This window comes from Zonotrichia leucophrys, unplaced genomic scaffold (assembly GCF_028769735.1).
Source record: "Zonotrichia leucophrys gambelii isolate GWCS_2022_RI unplaced genomic scaffold, RI_Zleu_2.0 Scaffold_73_224053, whole genome shotgun sequence".
In the NCBI taxonomy this organism is placed as follows: Eukaryota; Metazoa; Chordata; class Aves; order Passeriformes; family Passerellidae; genus Zonotrichia; species Zonotrichia leucophrys.
Window position 1 is genome coordinate 196,066 of NW_026992278.1, and position 27,988 is coordinate 224,053.

Sequence of the window (27,988 nt, forward strand, 5' to 3'; positions counted from 1 at the left end):
TTTTCCCTCACAGTTTGTGGTTTTTTCCCCAAATTTGGGATTTTTTCCCTCACAGTTTGTGTTTTTTTCCCTGAATTTGGGATTTTTCCCCCCAAATTCCAGGGCCAGGATTTTCACTGCGCTTCGGGTGAATTCTCGCGGTTTTTCCGCTTCTCGCGGGAGCTTTTTTTGGCAATAAACGAGCGGGAAAAAGTGTTAATAAACGCTAATTTATGCAGGTTTATTTAAATGAGTTTTAATTAACGCGGGGGGAGTTGAAAGCCCCGCCCCTTTCAATCCCGCCCATTCTACGTAACCACGCTCCTCTATGACGTCATAGCCACGCCCCCGGGGCAGGCGCGCGCGCGGGGTCTCCCCCTCACGGCCCCCCCGCCCCCCCCGCGCTGTTTTCGCTCCCGTTTCCTTCCGCCGCCGCTTTTGAAATTTAATTTTATTTTTATTTTTCCTCTTTCCGGAACCGGGAGGAAATTTAAAAACTCCCCGCGAGTCCCGGGATGAGCGGCCGGAACCGGCCGGGCCTGCGGCGTCCATGACAGGTGAGACCTTGGGGTGGTTCCGTTCCTCCTCCTCTTTCCCCTCCGCGGCGCGCAATGGACTCGCCCGGCTCCCCTGAGGGGCAGCGGAGGCCGCACCACCCGCGCGCTGCCGGAGGGGGGCGCTGCGTTTCCCCCCCTTTTGAGGAGAGAATGGGCTCGTCCTGTTTATGAGGGGGGGTTGAGGGGGCCCCGCCACGCGTGGGAGGAGGGGGGACACGCGGGGACACGCGGGGGACGCGGGGGGGGACAACAGGGCCTCCCTCCCCCCGGGACCGCGCTGTGGTTCCGCCCGCTGCGGTTCCGTTCGCTGCTGTGGGGAGCGAACCACTCGTGAAATGGGGGGGGCTGGGGGCGTTCTCTGTGTGTCCCCCTCCCCAAATCGCCCCTCAGCCCCTCAGGGTGAGATCCCTCCCCAAATTCCGGCCCGAATTCCTCCCCAAAATCCCAAATTTCCTCCCCGGGGAGGAGAAGCAGTTGTGTGGGACCCCATATTTGCTCCCCAATTTTCTCCCACCACAAAATCCCTCCTGAAATTCCCCTCCCCAAATTCCTTCCCTCATTTCCCTCCCCAAAAAAATTCTCCCAATTTTCCTTTCCAAAAACTCCCCACAATTTTCCCTCCCCCCAAAAAAATCCCAATTTTTCCCCTCCCCATAAAATCCCCCCAATTTTTCCCCTCAATTTTACCTCCCTAATTTCGTCTCCCCTAAAAATCTCCCCAATTTCTCCTCTCCAAGTTCCCCTCCACCAAAAAATCCCCCCAATTTCCCTCCCCAAATTCCCCCCAGAGCCAATGTTCCATCCCGAATTCCCTTTTCCTCCCCCACCCCAATTTTGGCCGTTTTCTCCCCATTTCTGGCCCAGGAGGAGCCGGGAGCCGCCCTCGGATCCGGATCCGGCGCTCGGGTACGGGCGGGGCTGGGCTTCAATTAATTGGGGTCGTTAACAAGGGGGGAACGAGACACGGATCTCAAAATATCCCAAAATCCCATGGATCCATCCCAAAATCCCATGGATTGGTCCCAAAATTCCATGAGTTGGTCCCAAAATCCCACAAATCCATCCCCAAATCCTATGGATTGGTCCCAAAATCCCCAAATCCAATAGGATTGGTCCCAAAATCGCAAAATTCCATGGATTGGTCCCAAAATCCCATGGATTCATCTCCAAAATTCCATGGATTGGTCCCAAAACCTCAGAGATCCCAAAATCCCACAGATCCACCCCAAAATCACAAAGGTCCAACCCAAAACCATTATTTATCCCACCGCTGATCCCATTATTGATCCCATTATTGATCCCATTGCTGTTCCCATTAATCCGTTATTGATCCACTATTGATCCGTTATTGATCACATTGCTGATCCCATGGATCCCGTTATTGATCCCATTGCTGATCCCATTATTGATCCCAATGATCCATTTTTGATCCCATTATCGATTTCACTATTGATCCCATTGATCCCATTGATCTCATTACTGATCCCATTACTGACCCCATTATCCGTCCCATTATTGATCCCATTGATCCATTCTAGATCCCATTGAGCCCATCATTGATTCCATTGATCCCACTGATCCCGTTATTGATCCGTTATTGGTCTCATTGATCCCATTATCAGTCCTATTATTGATCCATTATCAATCCCATTATCGACCCCATTGATCCATTATTGATCCATTATGGCTCCCGCAGGTGCTCCCGGCCCCGCAGGGTCCCGGGGGGGCTCCGGTGACCCCGGGGGTCCCCGAGGGGGGCGGGGCCACCATGAGTGAGGCGCTGGTGGTCAAGGAGGGCTGGCTGCACAAGAGGGGTGAGCTGGGGGCGGGGCTGGCCCTGGGGCGTGGTTTAGCGCTGGGGGCGGGCTACCATGAGTGAGGCGCTGGTGGTCAAGGAGGGCTGGCTGCACAAGAGGGGTGAGCTGGGGGCGGGGCCTGGGCCTGGGGGCGTGGTTTAGGCCCTGGGGGCGGGGCCACCATGAGTGAGGCGCTGGTGGTCAAGGAGGGCTGGCTGCACAAGAGGGGTGAGCTGGGGGCGGGGCTTGGGCCCTGGGGGCGGGGTTTGGGCACTGGGGGCGGGGCCACCATGAGTGAGGCGCTGGTGGTCAAGGAGGGCTGGCTGCACAAGAGGGTGAGCTGGGCGGGGCCTGGGCCCTGGGGCGGTCTTGGGTTTAGGGCGGATTTGGGCTTGGGATGGATTGGGATTTGGGGAGATTTGGGTTGGGATTTGGGATTGGATTGGAGTGTGGGATGGGGATTGGGATCAGATTGGGTCGGAATTGGGATGGGGTGGTTGGGATGGGGATTGGGAATTGGGGTGTGGATGGGGATTTGGGGTTAGGATTGGATGGATGAATGGGGAATGGGGGATTTGGGATTTGGGATTGGGATTGGGACTGGGGATTGGGATGCAGGGTGTGGAATGGGGGATTTGGGGTCTCAGGATAGGGTTGGGATGGGGGATTTGGGATTGGGGTTGGGGATGGGGAATGGGGCATTTGGAATGAGGGATTGGGGGTTTGGGATTGAGATGGGACCGGGGATTGGGATGGGTTTGGGGATGGGGATTGGAATTTGGGGTGTGGGATGGGGGATTTGGGATTGGGATTTGGAATTGGGGGTGTGGGATTGGGGGATTTGGGGTCGGGATTTGGGATTGGGATGGAAATGGGGAATGGGGGATTTGGGATTTCAGATTGGGGGATTTGGGATTGTGGGTTGGGGGGTCTCCCCCATTTCCATTCTCCCACTCCCCATTAACCCTTTCACCCCCATTAACCCTTTCAGTCCCCAGTCCCCCCCACCCCCATTAACCCTTTCACCCCCTGATCCCCCCACCCCCATTAACCCTTTCCCCCCCTGATCCCCCCACCTCCATTAACCCTTTCCCCCCTGATCCCCCACCCCCATTAACCCTTTCAGTTCCCAGTCCCTCCCACCCCCATTAACCCTTTCACCCCCATTAACCCTTTCACCCCCATTAACCCTTTCACACCCTGATCCCCCCACCTCCATTAACCCTTTCCCCCCTGATCCCCCACCCCCATTAACCCTTTCATCCCCATTAACCCTTTCACCCCCATTAACCCTTTCACCCCTGATCCCCCACCCCCATTAACCCTTTCACCCCCATTAACCCTTTCACCCCCTGATCCCCCCACCCCCATTAACCCTTTCACCCCCATTAACCCTTTCAGTCCCCAGTCCCTCCCACCCCCATTAACCCTTTCACCCCCATTAACCCTTTCCCCCCCGATCCCCCACCCCCATTAACCCTTTCCCTCCCTGAGCCCCCACCCCCATTAACCCTTTCCCCCACTGATCCCCCACCCCCATTAACCCTTTCACCCCCATTAACCCCTTCCCCTCTCGCAGGCGAGTACATCAAGACGTGGCGCCCCCGCTATTTCCTGCTCAAGAGCGACGGCTCCTTCATCGGCTACAAGGAGCGGCCGGAGAGCCCCGAGCTGGCCCTGACCCCCCTCAACAACTTCTCCGTGGCCGGTGCGGGCTCAGGACAGGGGGGTCCCACCCCAAACCCCCCGGTTTTCCCGGGGTTTTTGCCCCATTTTGCGGTTTTTTGCCCCATTTTGCTGGTTTTTACCCGACTTTGCCGTTTTGGCCCCGTTTCCCAGAGTGCCAGCTGATGAGGACGGAGCGGCCGCGCCCCAACACCTTCGTCATCCGCTGCCTGCAGTGGACAACGGTCATCGAGAGGACCTTCCACGTGGACACGGCCCAGGAACGGTGCGTGGGAGCCCAGAGCCTGATGGGAAGGGTCCTGAGTCCCTTGGGAGAGATCCCAAATCCCAATGGGAGAGATCCTAAATCCCTGTGGGAGAGATCCCCAAAAGGAGAGACCCCAAATCCTGATGGGAGAGATCCTAAATCCCTTGGGAGAGACCCCAAATCCCTGTGGGAGAGATCCCAAAAGGAGAAACCCCAAATCCTTCCATGATGGATCCTAAATCCCTGTGGGAGAGATCCCCAAAAGGAGAGACCCTAAATCCTGATGGGAAGGGTCCTAAATCCCTTGGGACAGAGCCCAAATCTCTCTGGGTGGGATCTCATAAGGAGAGACCCCAAATCCTGATGGGAGGGATCCTAAATTCACTTAGGAGACATCCTAAATCCCTTAGGAGAGATCCCCAAAAGGAGAGACCCTAAATCCTGATGGGAAGGGTCCTGAATCCCTTGGGAGAGATCCTAAATCCCTGTGGGAGAGATCCCCAAAAGGAGAGACCCCAAATCCTGATGGGAGAGATCCCCAAAAGGAGAGACCCCAAATCCTGATGGGAAGGGTCCTGAATCCCTTGGGAGAGATCCTAAATCCCTCTGGGTGGGATCCCAAAAGGAGACACCCCAAATCCTTCCATGATGGATCCTAAATCCCTGTGGGAGAGATCCCCAAAAGGAGAGACCCCAAATCCTGCTGGGAGAGATCCCATTTCACAGCGAGCAGCGGCTCCTGGCCATGGATCCCAGTGTTAGATCCCTGTTTGTGACCCACTGGATCCCATTTCACAGGGACGAGTGGCTCCAGGCCATCCAGGCCGTGGATCCCTGTGTTAGATCCCATTAGTGACCCACTGGATCCCTTTCCCACAGTGATGAGTGGCTCCAGGCCGTCCAGGCCGTGGATCCCTGTGTTAGATCCCAGTTTGGGATCCATTTTGTGACCCACTGGATCCCTTTCCACAGGGACGAGTGGCTCCAGGCCATTGATCCCTGTGTTAGATCCCAGTTTGTGATCCACTAAATCCCATTTCACAGCGATGAGTGGCTCCAGGCCATCCAGGCCGTGGATCCCTGTGTTAGATCCCAGTTTGTGACCCACTGGATCCCATTTCACAGCGAGCAGCGGCTCCAGGCCGTGGATCCCAGTTTGGGATCCAGTTTGTGACCCACTGGATCCCATTTCACAGGGATGAGTGGCTCCAGGCCATCCAGGCCGTGGATCCCAGTTTGGGATCCAGTTTGTGACCCACTGGATCCCATTTCACAGGGATGAGTGGCTCCAGGCCGTGGATCCCTGTGTTAGATCCCAGTTTGTGACCCACTGGATCCCATTTCACAGGGATGAATGGCTCCAGGCCGTCCAGGCCGTGGATCCCTGTGTTAGATCCCAGTTTGTGACCCACTGGATCCCTTTCCCACAGCGATCAGTGGCTCCAGGCCATCCAGGCCGTGGATCCCTGTGTTAGATCCCTGTTTTGGATCCACTGGATCCCTTTTTGCAGCGATCAATGGCTCCAGGCCATCCAGGCCGTGGATCCCAGTGTTAGATCCATTGGTGACCCACTGGATCCCTTTCCCATAGGGATGAGTGGCTCCAGGCCATGGATCCCTGTGTTAGATCCCAGTTTGGGATCCGTTTTGTGACCCACTGGATCCCTTTCCCACAGGGATGAGTGGCTCCAGGCCATCCAGGCCATGGATCCCAGTGTTAGATCCCTGTTTGTGACCCACTGGATCCCATTTCACAGGGACGAGTGGCTCCAGGCCATCCAGGCCGTGGATCCCTGTGTTAGATCCCATTAGTGACCCACTGGATCCCTTTCCCACAGTGATGAGTGGCTCTGGGCCATCCAGGCCATGGATCCCTGTGTTAGATCCCATTAGTGACCCACTGGATCCCTTTCCCATAGGGATGAGTGGCTCTGGGCCATCCAGGCCGTGGATCCCAGTGTTAGATCCCTGTTTGTGACCCACTGGATCCCTTTCCCACAGGGACGAGTGGCTCCAGGCCATCCAGGCCGTGGATCCCTGTGTTAGATCCCTGTTTTAGATCCACTGGATCCCTTTCCCATAGGGACGAGTGGCTCCAGGCCATCCAGGCCGTGGATCCCTGTGTTAGATCCCAGTTTGGGATCCATTAGTGACCCACTGGATCCCTTTCCCATAGGGATGAGTGGCTCCAGGCCATCCAGGCCGTGGATCCCTGTGTTAGATCCCTGTTTTAGATCCCAGTTTGTGACCCACTGGATCCCTTTCCCACAGGGATGAGTGGCTCCAGGCCATCCAGGCCGTGGATCCAGATCCCATTAGTGACCCACTGGATCCCATCCCTTTCCCATAGGGATGAATGGCTCCAGGCCATCCAGGCCGTGGCCTCGGGGCTCAAGCTCCGCCCGCCGGCCCCGGAGCCGCCCGAGCTCGAGGGATCCCCCGGGGACGGAGAGAGCGCCGGGAGAGCGCGCGGCAAAGTGGTGAGTGAGCCCCGAAACGGCCCCAAAATTCCCCAAAAACACCCGAAATATCCCCTGAGAAATCTCCCAAAATATCCCCAAAATCCCACCAAATTCCCCTGAGAAATCCCTCAAAAACCACCCAGAATATGCCCCAAAAAATCCCAAAATATCCCCAAAATCCCACAAAATTCCCCTGAGAAATCCCTCAAAAACCACCCAGAATATCCCCCAAAAAATCCCCAAAATCCCACAAAATTCCCCTGAGAAATCCCTCAAAAACCACCCAGAATATCCCCTAAAAAATCTCCCAAAATATCCCCAAAATCCCACAAAATTCCCCTGAGAAATCCCTCAAAAACCACCCAGAATATCCCCCAAAAAATCCCAAAAATATCCCCAAAATAATTCCCAAAATATCCCGGAAAATCCCAAAAAACCACCCCAAAACCCACCCAGAATATCCCCCAAAAAATCCAAAAAATATCCCCAAAATAATTCCCAAAATATCCCGGAAAATCCCAAAAAACCCCTTCCAACCCAAAACCCACCCAAAATATCCAAAAAAAATCCCCCTGAAAAATTCATCACAAAACACCCCAAATAGCGCCAAAAAATGCCAAAAGAAACCCCCAAAAATCGCTCAAAACCTCCCAAAATATTCCCAAAATGTCCCCCAAAACCACCCAGAAATAACCCGGAATATCCCCCAAAATCCCCTGAAAAATCTCCCAAAATATCCCCAAAATCCCACCAAATTCCCCTGAGAAATCCCTCAAAAACCACCCAGAATATCCCCCAAAAAATCCCAAAATATCCCCAAAATCCCACCAAATTCCCCTGAAAAAATCCCTCAAAAACCACCCAGAATATCCCCCAAAAAATCCCAAAATATCCCCAAAATCCCACCAAATTCCCCTGAGAAATCCCTCAAAAACCACCCAGAATATCCCCCAAAAAATCCCAAAAATATCCCCAAAATCCCACCAAATTCCCCTGAGAAATCCCTCAAAACCCACCCAGAATATCCCCTGAAAAATCTCCCAAAATATCCCCAAAATCCCACAAAATTCCCTGAGAAATCCCTCAAAAAGCACCCAAAATATCCCCAAAAAATCCCACTAATATCTCCAAACTAATTCCCAAAATATCCGCCAAATCACCCAAAAATTTTCCCCCAAAATACCAAAAACTCCTAAAAAATAAAAAAACAAAAAAATTCTCCCAAAAAATCACTAAAAAATCCCAAAAAAACCCCACCCAAAAATCACAAAAAACCCCAAAAAATCCAGAGAAAAATCACCAAAAAATCAAGAAAAATCACCAAAATAAGTCAGAAAAAAAAATCACCAAAAAATTTAAAAAGCTCCCAAGTTTTAGGGCTTTTAATAAATAATAAAAATAAAATAAAACCCCCAAAAAGTGATTTTTTTGCCCAAACCAGAGCATGGCAGACTTTGATTACCTGAAGCTGCTGGGCAAGGGCACCTTCGGGAAGGTGATCCTGGTGCAGACTTTGATTACCTGAAAAAATCCCCTAAAAAATCCCCAAAAATCAAAAATAATCCCCAATAAATCCCAAAAAAATCCCTCCCAAAGTCCCATAAAATCCTCTGAAAAATTCCCAAAAATTCGCAAAAAAATCCCAAAAACTCACCAGAAAAATCACAAAAAAAATCACGAAAAATCCAAAAAAATTTCCAAAAATCTCCCAAAAATCCCCAAAAAATTCCCAAAAAATCCCCAAAAAATCCCAAATTTTTAGGACTTTTAATAAATAACAAAAACAGAATAAAAGCCTCAAAAAGTGATTTTTTTTCCCAAATCAGAGCATGGCAGACTTTGATTACCTGAAGCTGCTGGGCAAGGGCACCTTCGGGAAGGTGATCCTGGTGCAGACTTTGATTACCTGAAAAAATCCCCTAAAATTTTTCCAAAAATCAAAAAAAATCCCCAAAAAATCACGAGAAAACTCCAAAAAATCCCTCCCAAAGTCCCATAAAATCCTCTGAAAAATTCCCAAAAATTGGCCAAAAAATCCCCAAAAAAATCCCAAAAACCCACCAGAAAAATCACAAAAAAAATCACAAAAAATCCAAAAAAATTCCCAAAAATCTCCCAAAAAATCCCCAAAAAATCCCCAAAAAACCCCAAATTTTAAGGACTTTTAATAAACAATAAAAATAAAATAAAACCCCCAAAAAGTGATTTTTTTGCCCCATTAGAGCATGGCAGACTTTCATTACCTGAAAAAATCCTCTAAAAAATTTCCAAAAATCAAAAAAACCCCCCAAAAAATCACAAGAAAACTCCAAAAAATCCCTCCCAAAGTCCCATAAAATCCTCTGAAAAATTCCCAAAAACTGGTCAAAAATTCCTCAAAAACTCACCCGAAAAATCACAAAAAAAATCACAGAAAATCAAAAAAATTTCCCAAAAAATCTCCCAAAAATTCCCAAAAAATCCCCAAAAAATCTGCAAAAAATCCCACATTTTTAGGACTTTTAATACACAATAAAAATAAATTAAAAACCCCAAAAAAGTGATTTTTTCTGCTGAATCAGAGCATGGCAGACTTTGATTACCTGAAGCTGCTGGGCAAGGGCACCTTCGGGAAGGTGATCCTGGTGCAGACTTTGATTACCTGAAAAAATCCCCTAAAAAATCCCCAAAAATCAAAAATAATCCCCAAAAAATCATGAGAAATCCCCAATAAATCCTCAAAAAAATCCCTCCCAAAGTCCCATAAAATCCTCTGAAAAATTCCCAAAAATTGGCCAAAAAATCCTCAAAAAAATCCCAAAAACCCACCAGAAAAATCACAAAAAAAAATCCAAAAAAATTCCCAAAAACCCCCAAAAAATCCCCAAAAAATCCCCAAAAAATCCCAAATTTTTAGGGCTTTTAATACACAATAAAAATAAATTAAAAGCCCCAAAAAGTGATTTTTTCTGCTGAATCAGAGCATGGCAGACTTTGATTACCTGAAGCTGCTGGGCAAGGGCACCTTCGGGAAGGTGATCCTGGTGCGCGAGAAAAGCTCCGGGCGCTGCTACGCCATGAAAATCCTGCGCAAGGAGGTCGTCATTGCCAAGGTCTGGGAATTGGGGCAAAAAATCAGAATTTGGGAAAAAAAATGGGGATTTTGGGGGAAAAAAATGGGAATTTTTCAGGCAAAAATTTGGGGATTTTGGGGGAAAAAATGAGAATTTGGGGGAAAAAAGGAAAATTTTGGAGAAAAAAATGGGAATTTTTCAGGCAAAAATTTGGGGATTTTGGGGGGAAAAATGGGGATTTTGCAGGCAAAAATTTGGGGATTTTGGGGGAAAAAATGGGGATTTTGCAGGAAAAAATTTGGGGATTTTTGGGGAAAAAAAGAGGGGTTTTTGGGGGAAAAAATGGGAATTTTTCAGGCAAAAATTTGGGGATTTTTCAGGAAAAAATGGGGATTTTGGGGAAAAAATGGGGATTTTGCAGGGAAAAATGGGAAATTTTGGGGGGAAAAAATGGGAATTTTCAGGCAAAAAAATGGGGATTTTGGGGGGAAAAAATGGGGATTTTGCAGGGGAAAATGGGGATTTTAGGAGAAAAAATGGGATTTTTTTTGGTAAAAAAGGTATTTTTGGGGTGGTCGTCGTTGTCAAATTTTGGGGCAAAAAATGGGGATTTTGGGGCAAAAATGGGGATTTTGCAGGGAAAAATGGGAAATTTTGGGGGGAAAAATGGGAATTTTCAGGCAAAAATTTGGGGATTTTGGGGGAAAAAATGGGGATTTTGGGGGGAAAAAATGGGAAATTTTGGGGAAAAAATGGGAATTTTTCAGGCAAAAATTTGGGGATTTTGGGGGAAAAAATGGGAATTTTTTGGGGTAAAAAAGGGTATTTTTGGGGTGGTCGTTGTTGTCAAAGTTTGGGGCAAAAAATGGGGATTTTGGGGCAAAAAACGGGGATTTTGCAGGAAAAAATGGGAAATTTTGGGGGGAAAAAATAGGAATTTTCAGGCAAAAATTTGGGGATTTTGGAGGGAAAAAATGGGGATTTTGCAGGGGAAAATGGGGATTTTTGGAGAGAAAAAATGGGAATTTTTCAGGCAAAAATTTGGGGATTTTGGGGGAAAAAATGGGGATTTTGCAGGAAAAAATGGGAATTTTGGGGGGAAAAAATGGGAATTTTCAGGGAAAAATTTGGGGATTTTGGGGGGAAAAAATGGGGATTTTGGGGGGAAAAATGGGGAATTTTGGGGAAAAAATGGGAATTTTCAGGGAAAAATTTGGGGATTTTGGGGAAAAAAAGGGAATTTTTGGAGAAAAAATGGGAATTTTTTTGAGAAAAAATGGGAATTTTGGGGGGAAAAAAATGGGAATTTTCAGGCAAAAATTTGGGGATTTTGGGGGGAAAAATGGGGATTTTGCAGGAAGAAATGGGAAATTTTGGGGGGAAAAAATGGAAAATTTTGGAGAAAAAAATGGGAATTTTTCAGGCAAAAATTTGGGGATTTTGGAGGGAAAAAATAGGAATTTTGCAGGAAAAGAAATGGGGATTTTGAAGAAAAAATGGGAATTTTTGGAGAAAAAATGGGAATTTTCAGGCAAAAATTTGGGGATTTTGGGGGAAAAAATGGGGATTTTGGGGGGAAAAAATGGGAATTTGGGGGGAAAAAATGGGAAATTTTGGGGAAAAAAATGGGAATTTTTCAGGCAAAAATTTGGGGATTTTGAAGGGAAAAAATGGGGATTTTGCAGGAAAAAATGGGGATTTTTGGGAAAAAAAATGGGGATTTTGCAGGAAAAAAATGAGGATTTTTGGAGAAAAAATGGGATATTTTTGGGATAAAAAGGGTATTTTTGGGGAGGTCATCGTTGTCAAGGTTTGGGATAAAAAATGGAGATTTGGGGGGAAAAATGGGGATTTTGGAGGGAAAAAATGGGAAATTTTGGGGAAAAAATGGGAATTTTCTGGCCAAAATTTGGGGATTTTGCAGGAAAAAATGGGGATTTTGGAGAAAAAATGGGAATTTTTCAGGCAAAAATTTGGGGATTTTGGGGGAAAAAATGGGGATTTTGCAGGAAAAAATGGGGATTTTGGGGGGAAAAAATGGGAATTTTTCAGGCAAAAATTTGGGGATTTTGGAGGGAAAAAATGGGAATTTTGGGGGGAAAATGGGTATTTTTGGGACGTCATTGTCGCCAGAGTTTGGGGCGAAAAACGGAGCTTTTGGGCAAAAAGGGAATTTTGGGAAAAAATGGGGGTTTGGGGCAAAAAACCAGGAGTTTTGGGTTAAAAAGGGCATTTTTGGGGTGTGGTTTGGGGCAGTTTGGGAAAGGAAAAAAAGGCATTTCTGGGGCACTTTGGGATGAAAAATGGCATTTTTGGGGCATTTTGGGGATGGAAAATGGCATTTTTGGGATAGTTTGGTGTGGAAAAATGCGATTTTTGGGTCAGTTCTGGTCGGATAAGGGTATTTTTGGGGTGGAAAATGGGATTTTTGGGGTGGAAAATGGGATTTTTGGGGTGGAAAATGGGATTTTTGGGTGATTTTCCCCCGCAGGACGAGGTGGCGCACACGGTGACCGAGAGCCGGGTGCTGCAGAACAGCCGGCACCCCTTCCTGACCGTGCGTGCAAATTCCCAAATTCCCAAAATTCCTGCCCAAAATCCTGAAATTCTGGGAGTTAAATCCTGAATTTCCAGGAATTCCTGCCCAAAATCCTGAAATTCTGGGAATTCCTGCCCAAAATCCCGAAATTCTGGGAATTAAATCCTGAATTTCCAGCAATTCCTGCCCAAAATCCTGAAATTCTGGGAATTAAATCCTGAATTCCCAGCAATTCCTGCCCAAAATCCCGAAATTCTGGGAATTAAAACCCGGAATTCCTGCCCAAAATTCTGGGAATTAAATCCTGAATTTCCAGCAATTCCTGCCCAAAATTCAGAATTTCCAGGAATTAAACCCCAAAATTCCAGGAATTCCTGCCCAAAATCCTGAAATTCTGGGAATTAAATCCTGAATTTCCAGAAATTCCTGCCCAAAATCCTGAAATTCTGGGAATTAAAACCCGGAATTCCTGCCCAAAATCCCAAATGCTGGGAATTAAATCCTGAATTTCTGGGAATTCCTGCCCAAAATCCTAAAATTCTGGGAATTCCTGCCCAAAATCCTGAAATTCTGGGAATTAAAACCCAAAATTCCTGCCCAAAATCCCCAAAATTCTGGGAATTAAATCCCAAAATTCCAGGAATTCCTGCCCAAAATCCTGAAATTCTGGGAATTAAAACCCGGAATTCCTGCCCAAAATTCTGGGAATTAAATCCTGAATTTCCAGCAATTCCTGCCCAAAATCCTGAATTTCTGGGAATTCCTGCCCAAAATCCTGAAATTCTGGGAATTAAATCCTGAATTTCCAGAAATTCCTGCCCAAAATCCCGAAATTCTGGGAATTAAATCCTGAATTTCTGGGAATTCCTGCCCAAAATCCTGAAATTCTGGGAATTAAAACCCAAAATTCCAGGAATTCCTGCCCAAAATCCCAAAATTCTGGGAATTAAATCCTGAATTTCCAGAAATTCCTCCCTAAAATCCCAAATTTCCAAGAATTAAATCTCCAATTTCTTGGAATTTCCCCCCAATATCCTGAAATTCTGGGAATCCCCTCCCCAAAATCCCCAATTTCCTGAAATTAAATCTCAAATTTCCAAGAACTCTTCCCCAAAATCTGGAAATTCTGGGAATTCCTGCACAAAATCCTGAATTTCCAGGAATTAAATCCAGAATTTCCAAAATTCCTGCCCAAAATCCCAAATTTCCAAGAATTAAATCCCGAGTTTCTGGGAATTCTCAAAATCCTGAATTTCCAGGAATTAAATCCTCCAAATCCCCAAATTTCCAGGGATTAAATCCCAAACTTCCAGTAATTTAATTCACAATTTCCAGGAATTCCTCCTCCAAAATCCCAAATATCCAGGAATTAAATCCTCACTTTTCCACTTATTAAATCTGGAATTTCCAGCAATTCCCTCTCCAAAATCCTGAATTTCCAGTAATGAAATCCCTGAATTTCCAGGAATTCCTTTCCCAAATCCCTGAATTTTTGGGATTTTTTTTTTCCCCAAAATCCCTGAATTTCCAGGATTTCCCTTCCCAAACCCCCAATTTTTGGGAATTTCTTTCCCAAACCCCAAATTTTTGGGATTTTTTTCCCAAAATTCCCATTTTTTCCCCCAAAATTCCCATTTTTTCCCAAAATTCCCATTTTTCCCCAGGCTCTCAAGTACGCCTTCCAGACCAGCGACCGCCTGTGCTTTGTCATGGAATACGCCAACGGCGGGGAGGTGGGAGCTGAGCAAATTTGGGATTTTGCACCCCAAAAATTGAATTTTCCTTGGGCCTGGGGGGGTTTTCTGTCTTCCCTCCTTTTCCCCAAATTTTTCCTCATTTTCCCGCAATTTTCCCCCTTTTCCCAGCTCTTTTCCTGCAATTTTTCCCAATTTTTCCCCATTTATTCCCCCCATTTCCCCCAAATTTTTCTCAATTTCACCCCAAATTTTTCCCCATCTTTGCCCGTTTTCCCTCCAGTTTCCCCCATTTTTTCCTCAATTTTTCCCCGAATTTTCCCCAATTTTTGCCCCTTTTTCCCCCCATTTTTTCCCCAAATATTTTCCCCATTTTTTTCCTATTTTCCACCCAATTTTTCCCCAACTTCTCCCCCAATTTCCCCCAATTTTTCCCATTTCCTCATCAACTTCCCCAATTTTCCCCTCAATTTTCCTCCCAATTTGCCCCAATTTTTCTGCCGATTTTGCCCCTTTTTCCCCCTCGTTTTCCCCAACTTCCACCCAATTTTCCCCTGATTTCCCCCATTTTTTCCCATTTTTCCCCTTAATTCCCCCCTCAAATTTTCCCCATTTTCTCCTTCAATTTCCATTTTATTCTCCCCCCATTTTTTCCCAATTTCCCCGTTTTCCCCCCCATTTTCTTAGCTATTTTTCCCCCGTTTTCCCCCCAATTTCCCAGCTGTTTTTCCCCGATTTTTTCCCAATTTCCCCGTTTTTCCCCCCATTTTCCCAGCTGTTTTTCCCGGATTTTTTCCCAATTTCCCCATTTTTCCCCCAATTTCCCCCCTGTTTCTCCCTGATTTTTTTTCCAATTTCCCCGTTTTTCCCCTCCAATTTCCCAGCTGTTTTTCCCCATTTTTCCCCCATTATTTCCCAGCTGTTTTTCCCAATTTCCCAGCTGTTTTCCCCATTTTCCCCCATTATTTCCCAGCTGTTTTTCCCAATTTCCCAGCTGTTTTCCCCATTTTTCCCCCATTATTTCCCAGCTGTTTTCCCCCATTTCCCAGCTGTTTTTCCCATTTTTCCCATTATTTCCCAGCTGTTTTTCCCCAATTTCCCAGCTGTTTTCCCCCCAATTTCCCAGCTGTTTTTCCCCGATTTTTTCCCCATTTTTCCCCCATTTCCCAGCTGTTTTTCCCCCATTATTTCCCAGCTGTTTTTCCCAGATTTTTTCCCAATTTCCCATTTTCCCCCATTATTTCCCAGCTGTTTTTCCCAATTTCCCCCATTATTTCCCAGCTGTTTTTCCCATTTTCCCCCATTATTTCCCAGCTGTTTTTCCCGGATTTTTCCCCAATTTTCCCATTTTTCCCCCATTATTTCCCAGCTGTTTTTCCCCAATTTCCCAGCTGTTTTTCCCCCATTATTTCCCAGCTGTTTTTCCCGGATTTTTTCCCAATTTTCCCATTTTCCCCCATTATTTCCCAGCTGTTTTTCCCGTTTTTCCCCCATTATTTCCCAGCTGTTTTTCCCAATTTCCCGGATTTTTCCCCCATTATTTCCCAGCTGTTTTCCCCAATTTCCCCATTTTCCCCCATTTTTCCCAGCTGTTTTTCCACCTGTCCCGCGAGCGCGTGTTCCCGGAGCCGCGGGCTCGGTTCTACGGCGCCGAGATCGTCTCAGCCCTCGAGTACCTGCACTCGCGGGACGTCGTCTATCGCGACATCAAGGTGGGCTTGGGCTCAATTCCTGGGAATTTGGGACTCTGGGGAGAATTCCGGGGATCTGGGGCCAAAATCCTGGGGTTTGGGGCGGATTTTGGGCTGAATTCAGGGGGTTTTGGGGCCAAAATCCTGAGATTTTGGGGCGGATTTTGTGGGATTTTGGGCTAAATTCAGGGGGTTTTGGGGCCAAAATCCTGAGATTTTGGGGCGGATTTTGTGGGATTTTGGGGCTGATTTTGGGGCCAAAATCCTGAGATTTTTGGGGCTGATTTCCTGGGATTTTGGGCTGATTTTGGGGCCAGAATCCTGGGATTTTTGGGTGGATTTTGGGGCTGATTTGGGGGCTGATTTTGGAGCTGATTTTGTCAGATTTGGGGCTGATTTTGTGAGATTTGGGGTTGATTTTGGGACTGATTTTGTCACATTTCGGGCTGATTTTTGGAGCTGATTTTGTCAGATTTTGGGCTGATTTTGGGGCTGATTTTGGGGCTGATTTTGGGGCTGATTTTGTGAGATTTGGGGCTCAATTCCTGGGATTTTGGCTCCAATTCCTGGGATTTTGGGGCTGATTTTGTGGGATTCTGGGGTTAATTCCTATGATTTGGGGGCTGAATCTGTGGGATTTTGGGGCTGATTTCCTGGGATTTTGGAGCTGATTTGGGGGCTGATTTTGTGAGATTTGGGGCTCAGTTCCCGGGATTTTTGGGGCTGAATTCCTGGGATTTCGGGCTGATTTTGTGGGATTTTGGGGTCAATTCCTGGGATTCAGGGACTGATTTATGTGAGATTTTGGGGCTGAATTCCTGGGATTTTGGGGTTAATTCCTGAGATTTTTGGGGCTGATTTCCTGGGATTTTGGAGCTGATTTTGGGGCTGATTTTGGGGCTGATTTGGGGCTGATTTTATGAGATTTGGGGCTCAATTCCCGGATTTTGGCTCCAATTCCAGGGATTTTGGGGCTGATTTTGTGGGATTTTGGGGTTAATTCCTGGGATTTGGGGGCTGAATCTGTGGGATTTTGGGGCTGATTTCCTGGGATTTTGGGGCTGATTTTGGGGCTGATTTTGTGAGATTTGGGGCTCAATTCCCAGGAGTTTGGGGCCAATTTCCAGGATTTCGGGGCTGATTTTGTGGGATTTTGGGGTCAATTCCTGGGATTCAGGGACTGATTTATGTGAGATTTTGGGGCTGAATTCCTGGGATTTGTGGGCTGAATTCCCGGGATTTTTGGAGCTGAATTTGTGGGATTTTTGGCGCCCAATTCCCAGGAGTTTGGGGCTGAATTTGTGGGATTTTGGGGCTGAATTTGTGGGATTTTGGGGCTGAATTCCCGGGATTTTGGGGCTGAATTTGTGGGATTTTTGGGGCTGAATTTGTGGGATTTTGGGGCTGAATTTGTGGGATTTTGGGGCTGAATTTGTGGGATTTTTGGGGCTGAATTCCTGGGATTTTGGGGCTGAATTTGTGGGATTTTGGGGCTGAATTTGTGGGATTTTGGGGCTGAATTTGTGGGATTTTGGGGCTGAATTTGTGGGATTTTGGAGCCGAATTCCCGGGATTTTTGGGGCTGAATTTGTGGGATTTTGGGGCTGAATTTGTGGGATTTTGGAGCCGAATTCCCGGGATTTTGGGGCTGAATTTCTGGGATTTTTGGGGCTGAATTCCTGGGATTCAGGGACTGATTTATGCGAGATTTTGGGACGGATTCTTGGGATTTTGGGGTTAATTCCTGGGATTTTGGGGCTGAATTTGTGGGATTTTTGGGGCTGAATTTGTGGGATTTTTGGGGCCCAATTCCCGGGATTTTGGGCTGAATTTGTGGGATTTTTGGGCCCAATTCCCGGGATTTTGGTGCCGAATTCCCAGCTGGAGAATCTGATGCTGGACAAGGACGGGCACATCAAGATCACGGATTTCGGGCTCTGCAAGGAGGGGGTGACGGACGGGACCCCCATGAAAACTTTCTGTGGCACCCCCGAGTACCTGGCGCCCGAGGTGAGGGCTGGGAATTCCCAAAATTCCTGAAAAAATCCCAAAATTCCAGAAAAAATCTAAAAAACCTCAAAATTCTATTAAAAAATCCCCAGAGAATTCCCTCAAAATCCTGCAAGGATTTTCTGCAGCACCCCTGAGTACCTGGCACCCGAGGTGAGGGCTGGGAATTCCCAAAATTCTCAAAAAAAAATCCCAAAATTCCATGAAAAAATCCAAAATTCCAGAAAAAATCTAAAAAATCCCAAAATTCTATTAAAAAATCCCCAAATCCCCAGAGAATTCCAGAAAAAATCCCCAGAGAATTCCCTCAAAATCCTGCAAGGATTTTCTGCAGCACCCCTGAGTACCTGGCACCCGAGGTGAGGGCTGGGAATTCCCAAAATTCCTGAAAAAAATCCCAAAATTCCAGAAAAAATCCAAGAATTCCCCCCAAAAATTCAAAATTCCTGAAAAAGTAACCGAGAGAATTGCCCAAAATCCTGCAAGGATTTTCTGCGGCACCCCCGAGTACCTGGTGCCTGAGGTGAGGGCTGGGAATTCCCAAAATTCCCCAAAAAAATCCCAAAATTCCATGAAAAAATCCAAAATTCCAGAAAAAATCTAAAAAATCCCAAAATTCTATTAAAAAATTCCCAAATCCCCAGAGAATTCCCTCAAAATCCTGCAAGGACTTTCTGCGGCACCCCTGAGTACCTGGCGCCCGAGGTGAGGGCTGGGGATTCCCAAAATTCCTGAAAAAAATCCCAAAATTCCTGAAAAAAATCCAAAATAAATCCTAAAATTCCCTAAAAAATCCCGAAATTCTATTAAAAAAATCCCCAAAGCCCCAGAGAATTCCCTCAAAATCCTGCAAGGATTTTCTGCGGCACCCCCGAGTACCTGGCGCCCGAGGTGAGGGCTGGGAATTCCCAAAATTCCCCAAAAAAATCCCAAAATTCCATGAAAAAATCCAAAATTCCCGGAGAATTCCCCAAAAGGTCCTGGAAGATGACACCCCATGACTTTGCCCCCCCCACAGGTCCTGGCAGGTGACCCTGTGCCCTCTTTTCCCCCTTCAGGTCCTGGAAGATGACTTTGCCCCCCAGGTCCTGACAGGTGACTCCCTGTCTTTTACCCCCACAAGTCCTGGAAGATCACACCCCATGCCTTTGCCCCTTTAGGTCCTTACAGGTGACCCCCACGCCTTTACCCCCTCAGGTCCTGGCAGGTCACACCCACACCTTTACCCCCCCAGGTCCTGGCAGGTCACACCCATGACTTTGCCTCCCAGGTCCTGGCAGGTCACACCCATGACTTTGCCCCCCCAGGTCCTGGCAGGTCACACCCACACCTTTCCCCCCCCAGGTCCTGGCAGGTCACACCCATGACTTTGCCCCCCCAGGTCCTGGCAGGTGACCCTGTGCCCTCTTTTCCCCCTTCAGGTCCTGGAAGATGACTTTGCCCCCCAGGTCCTGACAGGTGACTCCCTGTCTTTTACCCCCACAAGTCCTGGAAGATGACACCCCATGCCTTTGCCCCTTTAGGTCCTGACAGGTGACCCCCACACCTTTACCCCCCCAGGTCCTGGCAGGTCACCCCCACACCTTTACCCCCCCAGGTCCTGGCAGGTCACACCCACACCTTTACCCCCACAGGTCCTGACAGGTCACACCCACGTCTTTGCCCCCCCAGGTCCTGGCAGGTGACCCTGTGCCCTTTACCCCCACAGGTCCTGGTAGGTCGAACCCATGACTTTGCCCCCCAGGTCCTGGCAGGTAATTTGTGCCCTCTCCCTGCAGGTCCTGGAAGATGACACCCCTCACCTTTACTTCCACAGGTCCTGACAGGTGACCCCCACACCTTTACCCCCCCAGGTCCTGGCAGGTCACACCCATGACTTTGCCCCCCCCAGGTCCTGGCAGGTCACACCCATGACTTTTCCCCCCAGGTCCTGGCAGTAATTTGTGCCCTGTCCCCCCCCAGGTCCTGGAAGACAACGACTACGGGCGCGCCGTGGACTGGTGGGGGCTGGGCGTGGTCATGTACGAGATGCTGTGCGGGCGCCTCCCGTTCTACAGCGCCGACCACGAGCGGCTCTTCGAGCTCATCCTGCTGGGGGAGCTGCGGTTCCCCAAATCCCTGGGGCCCGAGAGCCGCTCCCTGCTGGCCGGGCTGCTCAAAAAGGACCCTAAGGAAAGGTGAGATACACCTGGGGTACACCTGGGGTACCCACACACACCTGGGATACACCTGGGTACACCTGGGGTACCCACACACACCTGGGGTACACCTGGGGTACACCTGGGGTACCCACACACACCTGGCACTGCACCACGAGCGGCTCTTCGAGCTCATCCTGCTGGGGGAGCTGCGGTTCCCCAAGGCCCTGTGGCCCGAGAGCCGCTCCCTGCTGGCCGGGCTGTTACAGAAGATCCCAAAGAAAGGTGAGATACACCTGGGGTACACCTGGGGTACACCTGGGATACACCTGGGTACCCACACACACCTGGCACATTGAGTTCCTGCAGTCCCTGGGGCCCGAGAGCCACTCCCTGCTGGCCGGGCTGCTGAGGAAGGACCCCAAGGAAAGGTGAGATACACCTGGGGTACAGCTGGGATACACCTGGGTACCCACACACACCTGGGATACACCTGGGGTACAGCTGGGATACACCTGGGGTACACCTGGGATACACCTGGGATACACATGGGATACACCTGGGGTACACCTGGGTACCCAAACACACCTGGCACATTGAGTTCCTGCAGTCCCTGGGGCCCGAGAGCCGCTCCCTGCTGGCCGGGCTGCTGAGGAAGGATCCCAAGGAAAGGTGAGATACACCTGGTGAGATACACACACACCTGGGATACACCTGGGATACACCTGGGATACACCTGGGGTACCAAACACACCTGGGGTACACCTGGGATACACCTGGGATACACCTGGGATACACCTGGGGTACCAAACACACCTGGGATACACCTGGGGTACACCTGGGTACCCACACACACCTGGCACTGCACCACGAGCGGCTCTTCGAGCTCATCCTGCTGGGGGAGCTGCGCTTCCCGAAATCCCTGGGGCCCGAGAGCCGCTCCCTGCTGGGGGGGCTGCTGAGGAAGGACCCTAAGGAAAGGTGAGATACACCTGGGATACACCTGGGGTACACCTGGGATACACCTGGGTACCCACACACACCTGGGTACCCACACACACCTGGTGAGATACACACACACCTGGGATACACCTGGGGTACACCTGGGGTACACCTGGGATACACCTGGGGTACACCTGGGTACCCACACACACCTGGGATACACCTGGGTACACCTGGGGTGCACCTGGGATACACCTAAGATACACCTGGGTACCCACACACACCTGGGATACACCTGGGGTACACCTGGGATACACCTGGGATACACCTGGGATACACCTGGGGTACACCTGGGTACCCAAACACACCTGGGATACACCTGGGTACACCTGGGATACACCTGGGTACCCACACACACCTGGGATACACCTGGGGTACACCTGGGATACACCTGGGATACACCTGGGGTACACCTGGGGTACACCTGGGTACCCACACACACCTGGCACTGCACCACGAGCGGCTCTTCGAGCTCATCCTGCTGGGGGAGCTGCGCTTCCCGAAATCCCTGGGGCCCGAGAGCCGCTCCCTGCTGGGGGGGCTGCTGAGGAAGGATCCCAAGGAAAGGTGAGATACACCTGGGGTACACCTGGGGTACACCTGGGGCACAGCTGGGGTACACCTGGGGTACACCTGAGGTACACCTGGGTACCCACACACACCTGAGATATACCTGGGGTACACCTGAGATACACCTGGGTACCCACGCACACCTGGCACATTGAGTTCCTGCAGTCCCTGGGGCCCGAGAGCCGCTCCCTGCTGGGGGGGCTGCTGAGGAAGGACCCCAAGGAAAGGTGAGATACACCTGGGATACACCTGGGGTACACCTGGGGTACCAAACACACCTGGGGTACACCTGGGTACAGCTGGGTACACCTGGGGTACCCACACACACCTGGCACTGCACCACGGGCGGCTCTTCGAGCTCATCCTGCTGGGGGAGCTGCAGTTCCCCAGAGCCCTGGGGCCCGAGAGCCGCTCCCTGCTGGGGGGGCTGCTGAGGAAGGATCCCAAGGAAAGGTGAGATACACCTGGGATACACCTGGGATACACCTGGGATACACCTGGGTACCCACACACACCTGGGATACACCTGGGGTACACCTGGGATACACCTGGGTACCCACACACACCTGGGTACCCACACACACCTGGGATACACCTGGGGTACACCTGGGATACACCTGGGTACCCACACACACCTGGGTACCCACACACACCTGGCACATTGAGTTCCTGCAGTCCCTGGGGCCCGAGAGCCGCTCCCTGCTGGCCGGGCTGCTAAAGAAAGATCCCAAGGAAAGGTGAGATACACCTGGGATACACCTGGGATACACCTGAGATACACCTGGGGTACACCTGGGGTACCCACACACACCTGGGATACACCTGGGTACACCTGGGGTACACCTGGGGTACACCTGGGATACACCTGGGATACACCTGGGTACCCACACACACCTGGGATACACCTGGGTACACCTGGGGTACACCTGGGGTACACCTGGGTACCAAACACACCTGGGGTACACCTGGGATACACCTGGGTACCCACACACACCTGGGATACACCTGGGGTACACCTGGGGTACACCTGGGATACACCTGGGTACCCACACACACCTGGGGTACACCTGGGGTACACCTGGGGTATACCTGAGGTACACCTGGGGTACCAACTGGGGCACACCTGGGGTACACCTGGGTACCCACACACACCTGGCACATTGAGTTCCTGCAGTCCCTGGGGCCCGAGAGCCGCTCCCTGCTGGGGGGGCTGCTAAAGAAAGATCCCAAGGAAAGGTGAGATACACCTGGTGAGATACACACACACCTGGGTACACCTGGGATACACCTGGGGTACACCTGGGTACCCACACACACTTGGGGTACACCTGGGATACACCTGGGCACACCTGTATTGACCTGCTAACACACCTGTGCCCACCTGTACTCACCTGTGCCCACCTGGTGCCACACCTCTATTCACGTGTGCCCTCACCTGCCCTCACCTGTACCCACCTGTACCCACCTGTGCCCTCACCTGTGCCCCCTGTGCCCTCACCTGCCCTCACCTGTGCCCACCTGTGCCCACCTGTGCCCTCACCTGTGCCCACCTGTGCCCACCTGTGCCCTCACCTGCCCTCACCTGTGCCCCCCTGTACCCACCTGTGCCCACCTGCCCTCACCTGTACCCACCTGTGCCCACCTGTGCCCACCTGTGCCCTCACCTGTGCCCACCTGTGCCCTCACCTGTGCCCCCACCTGTGCCCTCACCTGTGCCCACCTGTGCCCTCACCTGTGCCCACCTGTGCCCACCTGTGCCCACCTGGTGCCACACCTCTATTCACCTGTCCCCTCACCAGTGCCCACCTGTACCCATCTATGCCCACCTGTGCTCACCTGTATTGACCTGCTGAGACACCTGTGCCCTCACCTTTTCTCATTTGTTCTCACCTTTATTCACCCTGGCACACCTGTGCCCCCCTGTGCCCACATCTGTCCTCACCTGTACCCACCCGTGCGCTCACCTGTGCCCCCCTGTGCCCACCTGTGCCCACCTGCCCTCACCTGTACCCACACACCTGTACACACCTGTGCCCCCCTGTGCCCACATCTGTCCTCACCTGTACCCACCCGTGCGCTCACCTGTGCCCTCAACTGTACCCACCTGTACCCACCTGTACCCACCTGTACCCACCTGTGCCCACATCTGCCCTCACCTGTGCCCACCTGTACCCACCTGTACCCACCTGTCCCCACCTGTGCCCACCTGCCCTCACCTGTGCCCCTGTGCCGTGCAGGCTGGGCGGGGGCCCGGGCGACGCCCGCGAGGTGATGCAGCATCGCTTCTTCGCGGGCATCGATTGGCTGGACGTGGTGCAGAGGAAGGTGAGGCCCCGCCCCCGGCCCCGCCCCCCCCGGGTGTGACCCCCTGGCACTCACCTGGCGCTTGGCCCCGCCCCCCCAGCTGGTGCCGCCCTTCCGGCCGCAGGTGACGTCGGAGGTGGACACGCGGTACTTCGACGAGGAGTTCACGGCGCAGAGCATCACGGTGACGCCCCCCGAGAGATGTGAGAGCTCACCTGGGGGTACCTGTGCCCTTACCTGTGCCCTTACCTGTGCCCTTACCTGTGCCCTTATCTGTGCCCTTATCTGTACCTGTCACTGATCCCCCCTGTCCATCACGGTGACGCCCCCCGAGAGATGTGAGAGCTCACCTGGGGGTACCTGGGCTCACCTGTGCCCTTACCTGTGCCCTTACCTGTGTCCTTATCTGTGCCCTTACCTGTCCTGTTATCTGTACCTGTCCCTGATCCCCCCTGTCCATCACGGTGACGCCCCCCGAGAGATGTGAGAGCTCACCTGGGCTCACCTGTGCCCTTATCTGTGCCCTTATCTGTGTCCTTACCTGTGCCCTTATCTGTGCCCTTATCTCTGTCCTTATCTGTGTCCTTATCTGTGTCCTTACCTGTCCTGTTATCTGTACCTGTCCCTGATCCCCTCTGTCCATCACGGTCACGCCCCCCGAGAGATGTGAGAGCTCACCTGTGCCTTACCCGTCCTGTTACCTGTCCCTTCACCTGTGTCCTTACCTGTGTCCTTACCTGTGCTGTTATCTGTACCTGTCCCTGATCCCCCTCGTCCATCACGGTCACGCCCCCCGAGAGATGTGAGAGCTCACCTGGGGGTACCTGGGCTCACCTGTCCTTACCTGTGCTGTCACTGACCCCTCACCTGTCCCTCCCCTGTCCCTCACGTGTCCCCACCTGTCCCCAGGTGAGCTCCTGGACTCTCCGGACTGCGACCATCAGACGCATTTCCCACAGTTCTCCTACTCGGCCAGCATCCGCGAGTGACACCTGGCACACCTGGGGGCACCTGGGCACACCTGGGCACACCTGGGGGCACCTGGGGACAGCTTGGACACACCTGGGGACACCTGGGACACACCTGGGACACCTGGGCACACCTGGGGGCACCTGGGCACACCTGGGACACACCTGGGACACCTGGGCACACCCACCTGGACACGTGGCACACCTGTGTGCCACCCACTTCAGCACCTGGGCACACCTGGCACACCTGTGTCCCACCTGTGCCCCTCCCCCACCTGTCTGCCAGGCACTCTGGCCCCTCCCCTGTGTCATATGGCCCCACCCCCAGGCTCTAGAACCCCGCCCCCTGGTGCTCTGGCCCCGCCCCCCAGTGCTCAGCCTCCGCCCCCAGGCTCTCTGGCCCCTCCCCTGTGTCATATGGCCCCGCCCCCAGGCTCTAGAACCCCGCCCCCTGGTGCTCTGGCCCCGCCCCCAGGCTCTATAACCCCGCCCCCAGGCTCTCTGGCCCCGCCCCCAGGCTCTCTGGCCCCGCCCCCTCCCCCGCCATTTTTGGGCCATTTTGGTGCCGTTTTTTGAGGTTTTTTTGGAAAAACCTCGATGTGGCCTTGAGCCCCCGGAGCTCCCAGTTCAAACCAGTTCAAACCAGTCCCTCCCAGTGCCTTCAGTCCATCCCAGTTTGTCCCAGTTCAATCCCAGTCCATCCCAGTTCATCCCATTGTCCCTTCCCAGTCCCCACCCAGTTCAATCCCAGTTCAACCCATTATCCTGGCCCAGTTCAATCCCAGTTCAAACCAGTCCATCCCAGTCCCTCCCAGTTCAAACCAGTATCCCATTGTTCCCCATCCCAGTTCAAACCAGTCCATCCCAGTTCAATCCCAGTCCAACCCATTATCCTGGCCCAGTTCAATCCCAGTTCAAACCAGTCCATCCCAGTCCCTCCCAGTTCAAACCAGTATCCCATTGTCCCCCATCCCAGTTCAATCCCAGTCCATCCCAGTGTCCGTTATCTCAGCCCAGTTCAATCCCAGTCCCTCCCAGTCCAGCCCAGTTTCCTCCCAGTCCATGCCAGTTCAATCCCAGCATGTCCCAGTTCAAACCAGTTCAATCCCAGTCCTTCCCAATCCTTCCCAGTCCCTCCCAGTTTGTCCCAATCCCCTCCCAGTCCCTCCCAGTTTGTCCCAGTTCAATCCCAGTTCCCTCCCAGTTCATCCCAGTCCATCCCAGTTCAATCCAAATCTCTCCCAGTTCAAACCAGTTCAATCCCAGTCCATCCCAGTTTGTCCGAATTTGTCCCAATCCCCTCCCAGTTTATCCCAGTTTGTCCCAGTCCATCCCACTTTGTCCCAATCCCCTCCCAGTTTATCCCAGTTTGTCCCATTTCAAACCAGTTCAAACCAGTCCATCCCAGTTCCCTCCCAGTTCTGGGGCCCCTCCCCCACCAGCGCTGCCTCTGAGCCCCTCCCTCCCCTCATTCTGGGGGTGGGGGAGGGGTGGAAATCGCAAAAAAAAAAAAAAAATTCTTTTTTTTTCCTCTGGAATTGCCCAAATCCGGCGGAATTCGTGGGAAAAATACGGGGGGGGGGGGCGGGGGGAGGGGCGGGGGCGGGGTGGGGAAGGGGCGGGGCAAAAAAAAATCAATAAAAATTGAAATTTTTTCATTCTTTTTCGCTTTCTTTTGGGAATTTTTTGACCTCATCCTAAATCTGTGACGCCCCCAAATGTTCCCAAAAATCCCCAAAATTTTTTTAACCCCGATGCCCCAAAAATCCCCAAAAAAACCCCAAAATTACGCACCAATCCCCCACTAAATGCCCCCAAAAATCCCAAAAATTTTTTAAAAATCCCCAATTTTTTGCCATCCGTCCCCCAATGTCCCCAAATATCCCCAAAAATCCCCAAAATCCCCCAAATCCTCAAGTTTTTCACCCTTCCCCCCAAAATATCCCCAAAAATCCCCCAAAAAATCCCCCAAAATCCCCAAACTTTTTTCACCCCTCCCCCGCAATATCCCCAAATCCCCCCAGACCCCCCCAAATCCCTCTCAGGACCCTCCCCCCGTATCCCAAATGTCCCCAAAATTCCAAAAACCCCAAAAATCCCGAAAAAATCCCAAAATTTTCTCCCCGCCCCCCCACCAAGTATCCCCCGATCCATCGCTCTGCGCTCGATTGCTCCTCCCCGGCAGCTCTCCCTGCTCGCTTTGATCGGCAGCTCATTCAGCCAGTGAGCGAGCGAGGCGGGCTCAGCGCTGCCCAATGGGAGCGCGCGGTGCGGAGGGGGCGGGGCCTCGGCGGCGGCGCGAGGCGGCGGCGGGAGCCATGAAGTGAGGGGGGGGAGGGGCGGGAAAAGGGGGCGCTGAGGGGGGGTCGGGGGGAATTCGGGGACTTTGGGGAATTTTTCGGGATTTTGGGAGAATTTTGGAGGATCTGAGGGGGTTTTGTGTTTTTTTTGGGGGGATTTGAGGGGATTTTGGGAAGTTGTGGGAGATCTGAGGGGAAATTGGGGGATTTTAGGGCGATTTGAGGGGATTTTCGGGAAGTTTGGGGGGATTTGGGAAGTTTTGGGGAATTTGAGGCGATTTGGGGGAAAATTTGGGGGGATTTGAGGAGATTTTGGGGGAACTGGGGGGACTTGAGTGAATTTTAGGAAGTTTTGGGTGATCTGAGAGAATTTTGAGGAGACCTGAGGGAATTTTTTAGGTTCTGAGGGGATTTTGGGGGGGGTGGGAATTTTTGGGGGAATTTTTGGAGGGTCTGAGGGGATTTGGGGGAAACTTTGGAGGTTCTGAGGGGATTTGGGGCGGAATTGGGGGGACTTGAGAGAATTTTGGGGGAGATCTGAGGGGAATTTGGGGGACTTGAGTAAATGTTGGGGGAATTTGGGGATTTTTGGGGGGATTTGAGGGAATTTGGGGGAGTTTTGGGGGATCTGAGGGAAACTGGAGGAACTCGGGAGAATTTTTTGCTTTTTTTGGAGGGGGGGGGATCTGAGGGAATTTTGGGGGGGATCTGAGGGGATTTTAGGGGGATCTGAGGGGATTTTGGGGGGATTTGAGGGAATTTTGGGGGGGATCTGAGGGGATTTTGGGGGGATTTGAGGGAATTTTGAGGGGGATCTGAGGGGATTTTAGGGGGATTTGAGGGAGTTTGGGGTATTTTGGGTCGATCTGAGGCGATTTTGGGGGGACTTGGGGGGATTTTTCGGGGATTTGAGTGGATTTGGGGGGGATCTGGGCGGATTTTGAGGGATTTTGAGGGGATTTTGGGAAGATCCACCAGATCCCCTCAGGCTG

General features: G+C 51.1%; 1 protein-coding gene across 3 annotated transcripts; it reads left to right on the plus strand.

The window, feature by feature from the left end:
• The first annotated feature begins 354 nt into the window (after nt 1-354).
• AKT2 (AKT serine/threonine kinase 2) lies at nt 355-24,801 on the plus strand. Of its 3 annotated transcripts, XM_064737547.1 has the most exons (15): nt 355-536; nt 1,401-1,442; nt 2,233-2,350; nt 3,912-4,040; nt 4,172-4,283; nt 6,616-6,745; nt 9,688-9,819; nt 12,272-12,337; nt 13,984-14,052; nt 15,603-15,725; nt 17,586-17,714; nt 19,677-19,891; nt 23,662-23,749; nt 23,829-23,931; nt 24,638-24,801. In XM_064737547.1, exons 3-15 carry the CDS (start codon nt 2,305-2,307, stop codon nt 24,715-24,717), a joined length of 1,422 nt encoding a protein of 473 aa, XP_064593617.1. In that variant the 5' UTR covers nt 355-536; nt 1,401-1,442; nt 2,233-2,304; the 3' UTR covers nt 24,718-24,801. The 3 variants fall into 3 exon arrangements, with proteins under 3 accessions (XP_064593617.1, XP_064593616.1, XP_064593618.1); XM_064737546.1 differs by lacking the exons at nt 355-536; nt 1,401-1,442; nt 2,233-2,350 and adding an exon at nt 2,506-2,560; XM_064737548.1 differs by lacking the exons at nt 355-536; nt 1,401-1,442; nt 2,233-2,350 and adding an exon at nt 2,615-2,667 and having other exon boundaries at nt 3,911-4,040.
• The last annotated feature ends 3,187 nt before the right edge of the window (nt 24,802-27,988 follow it).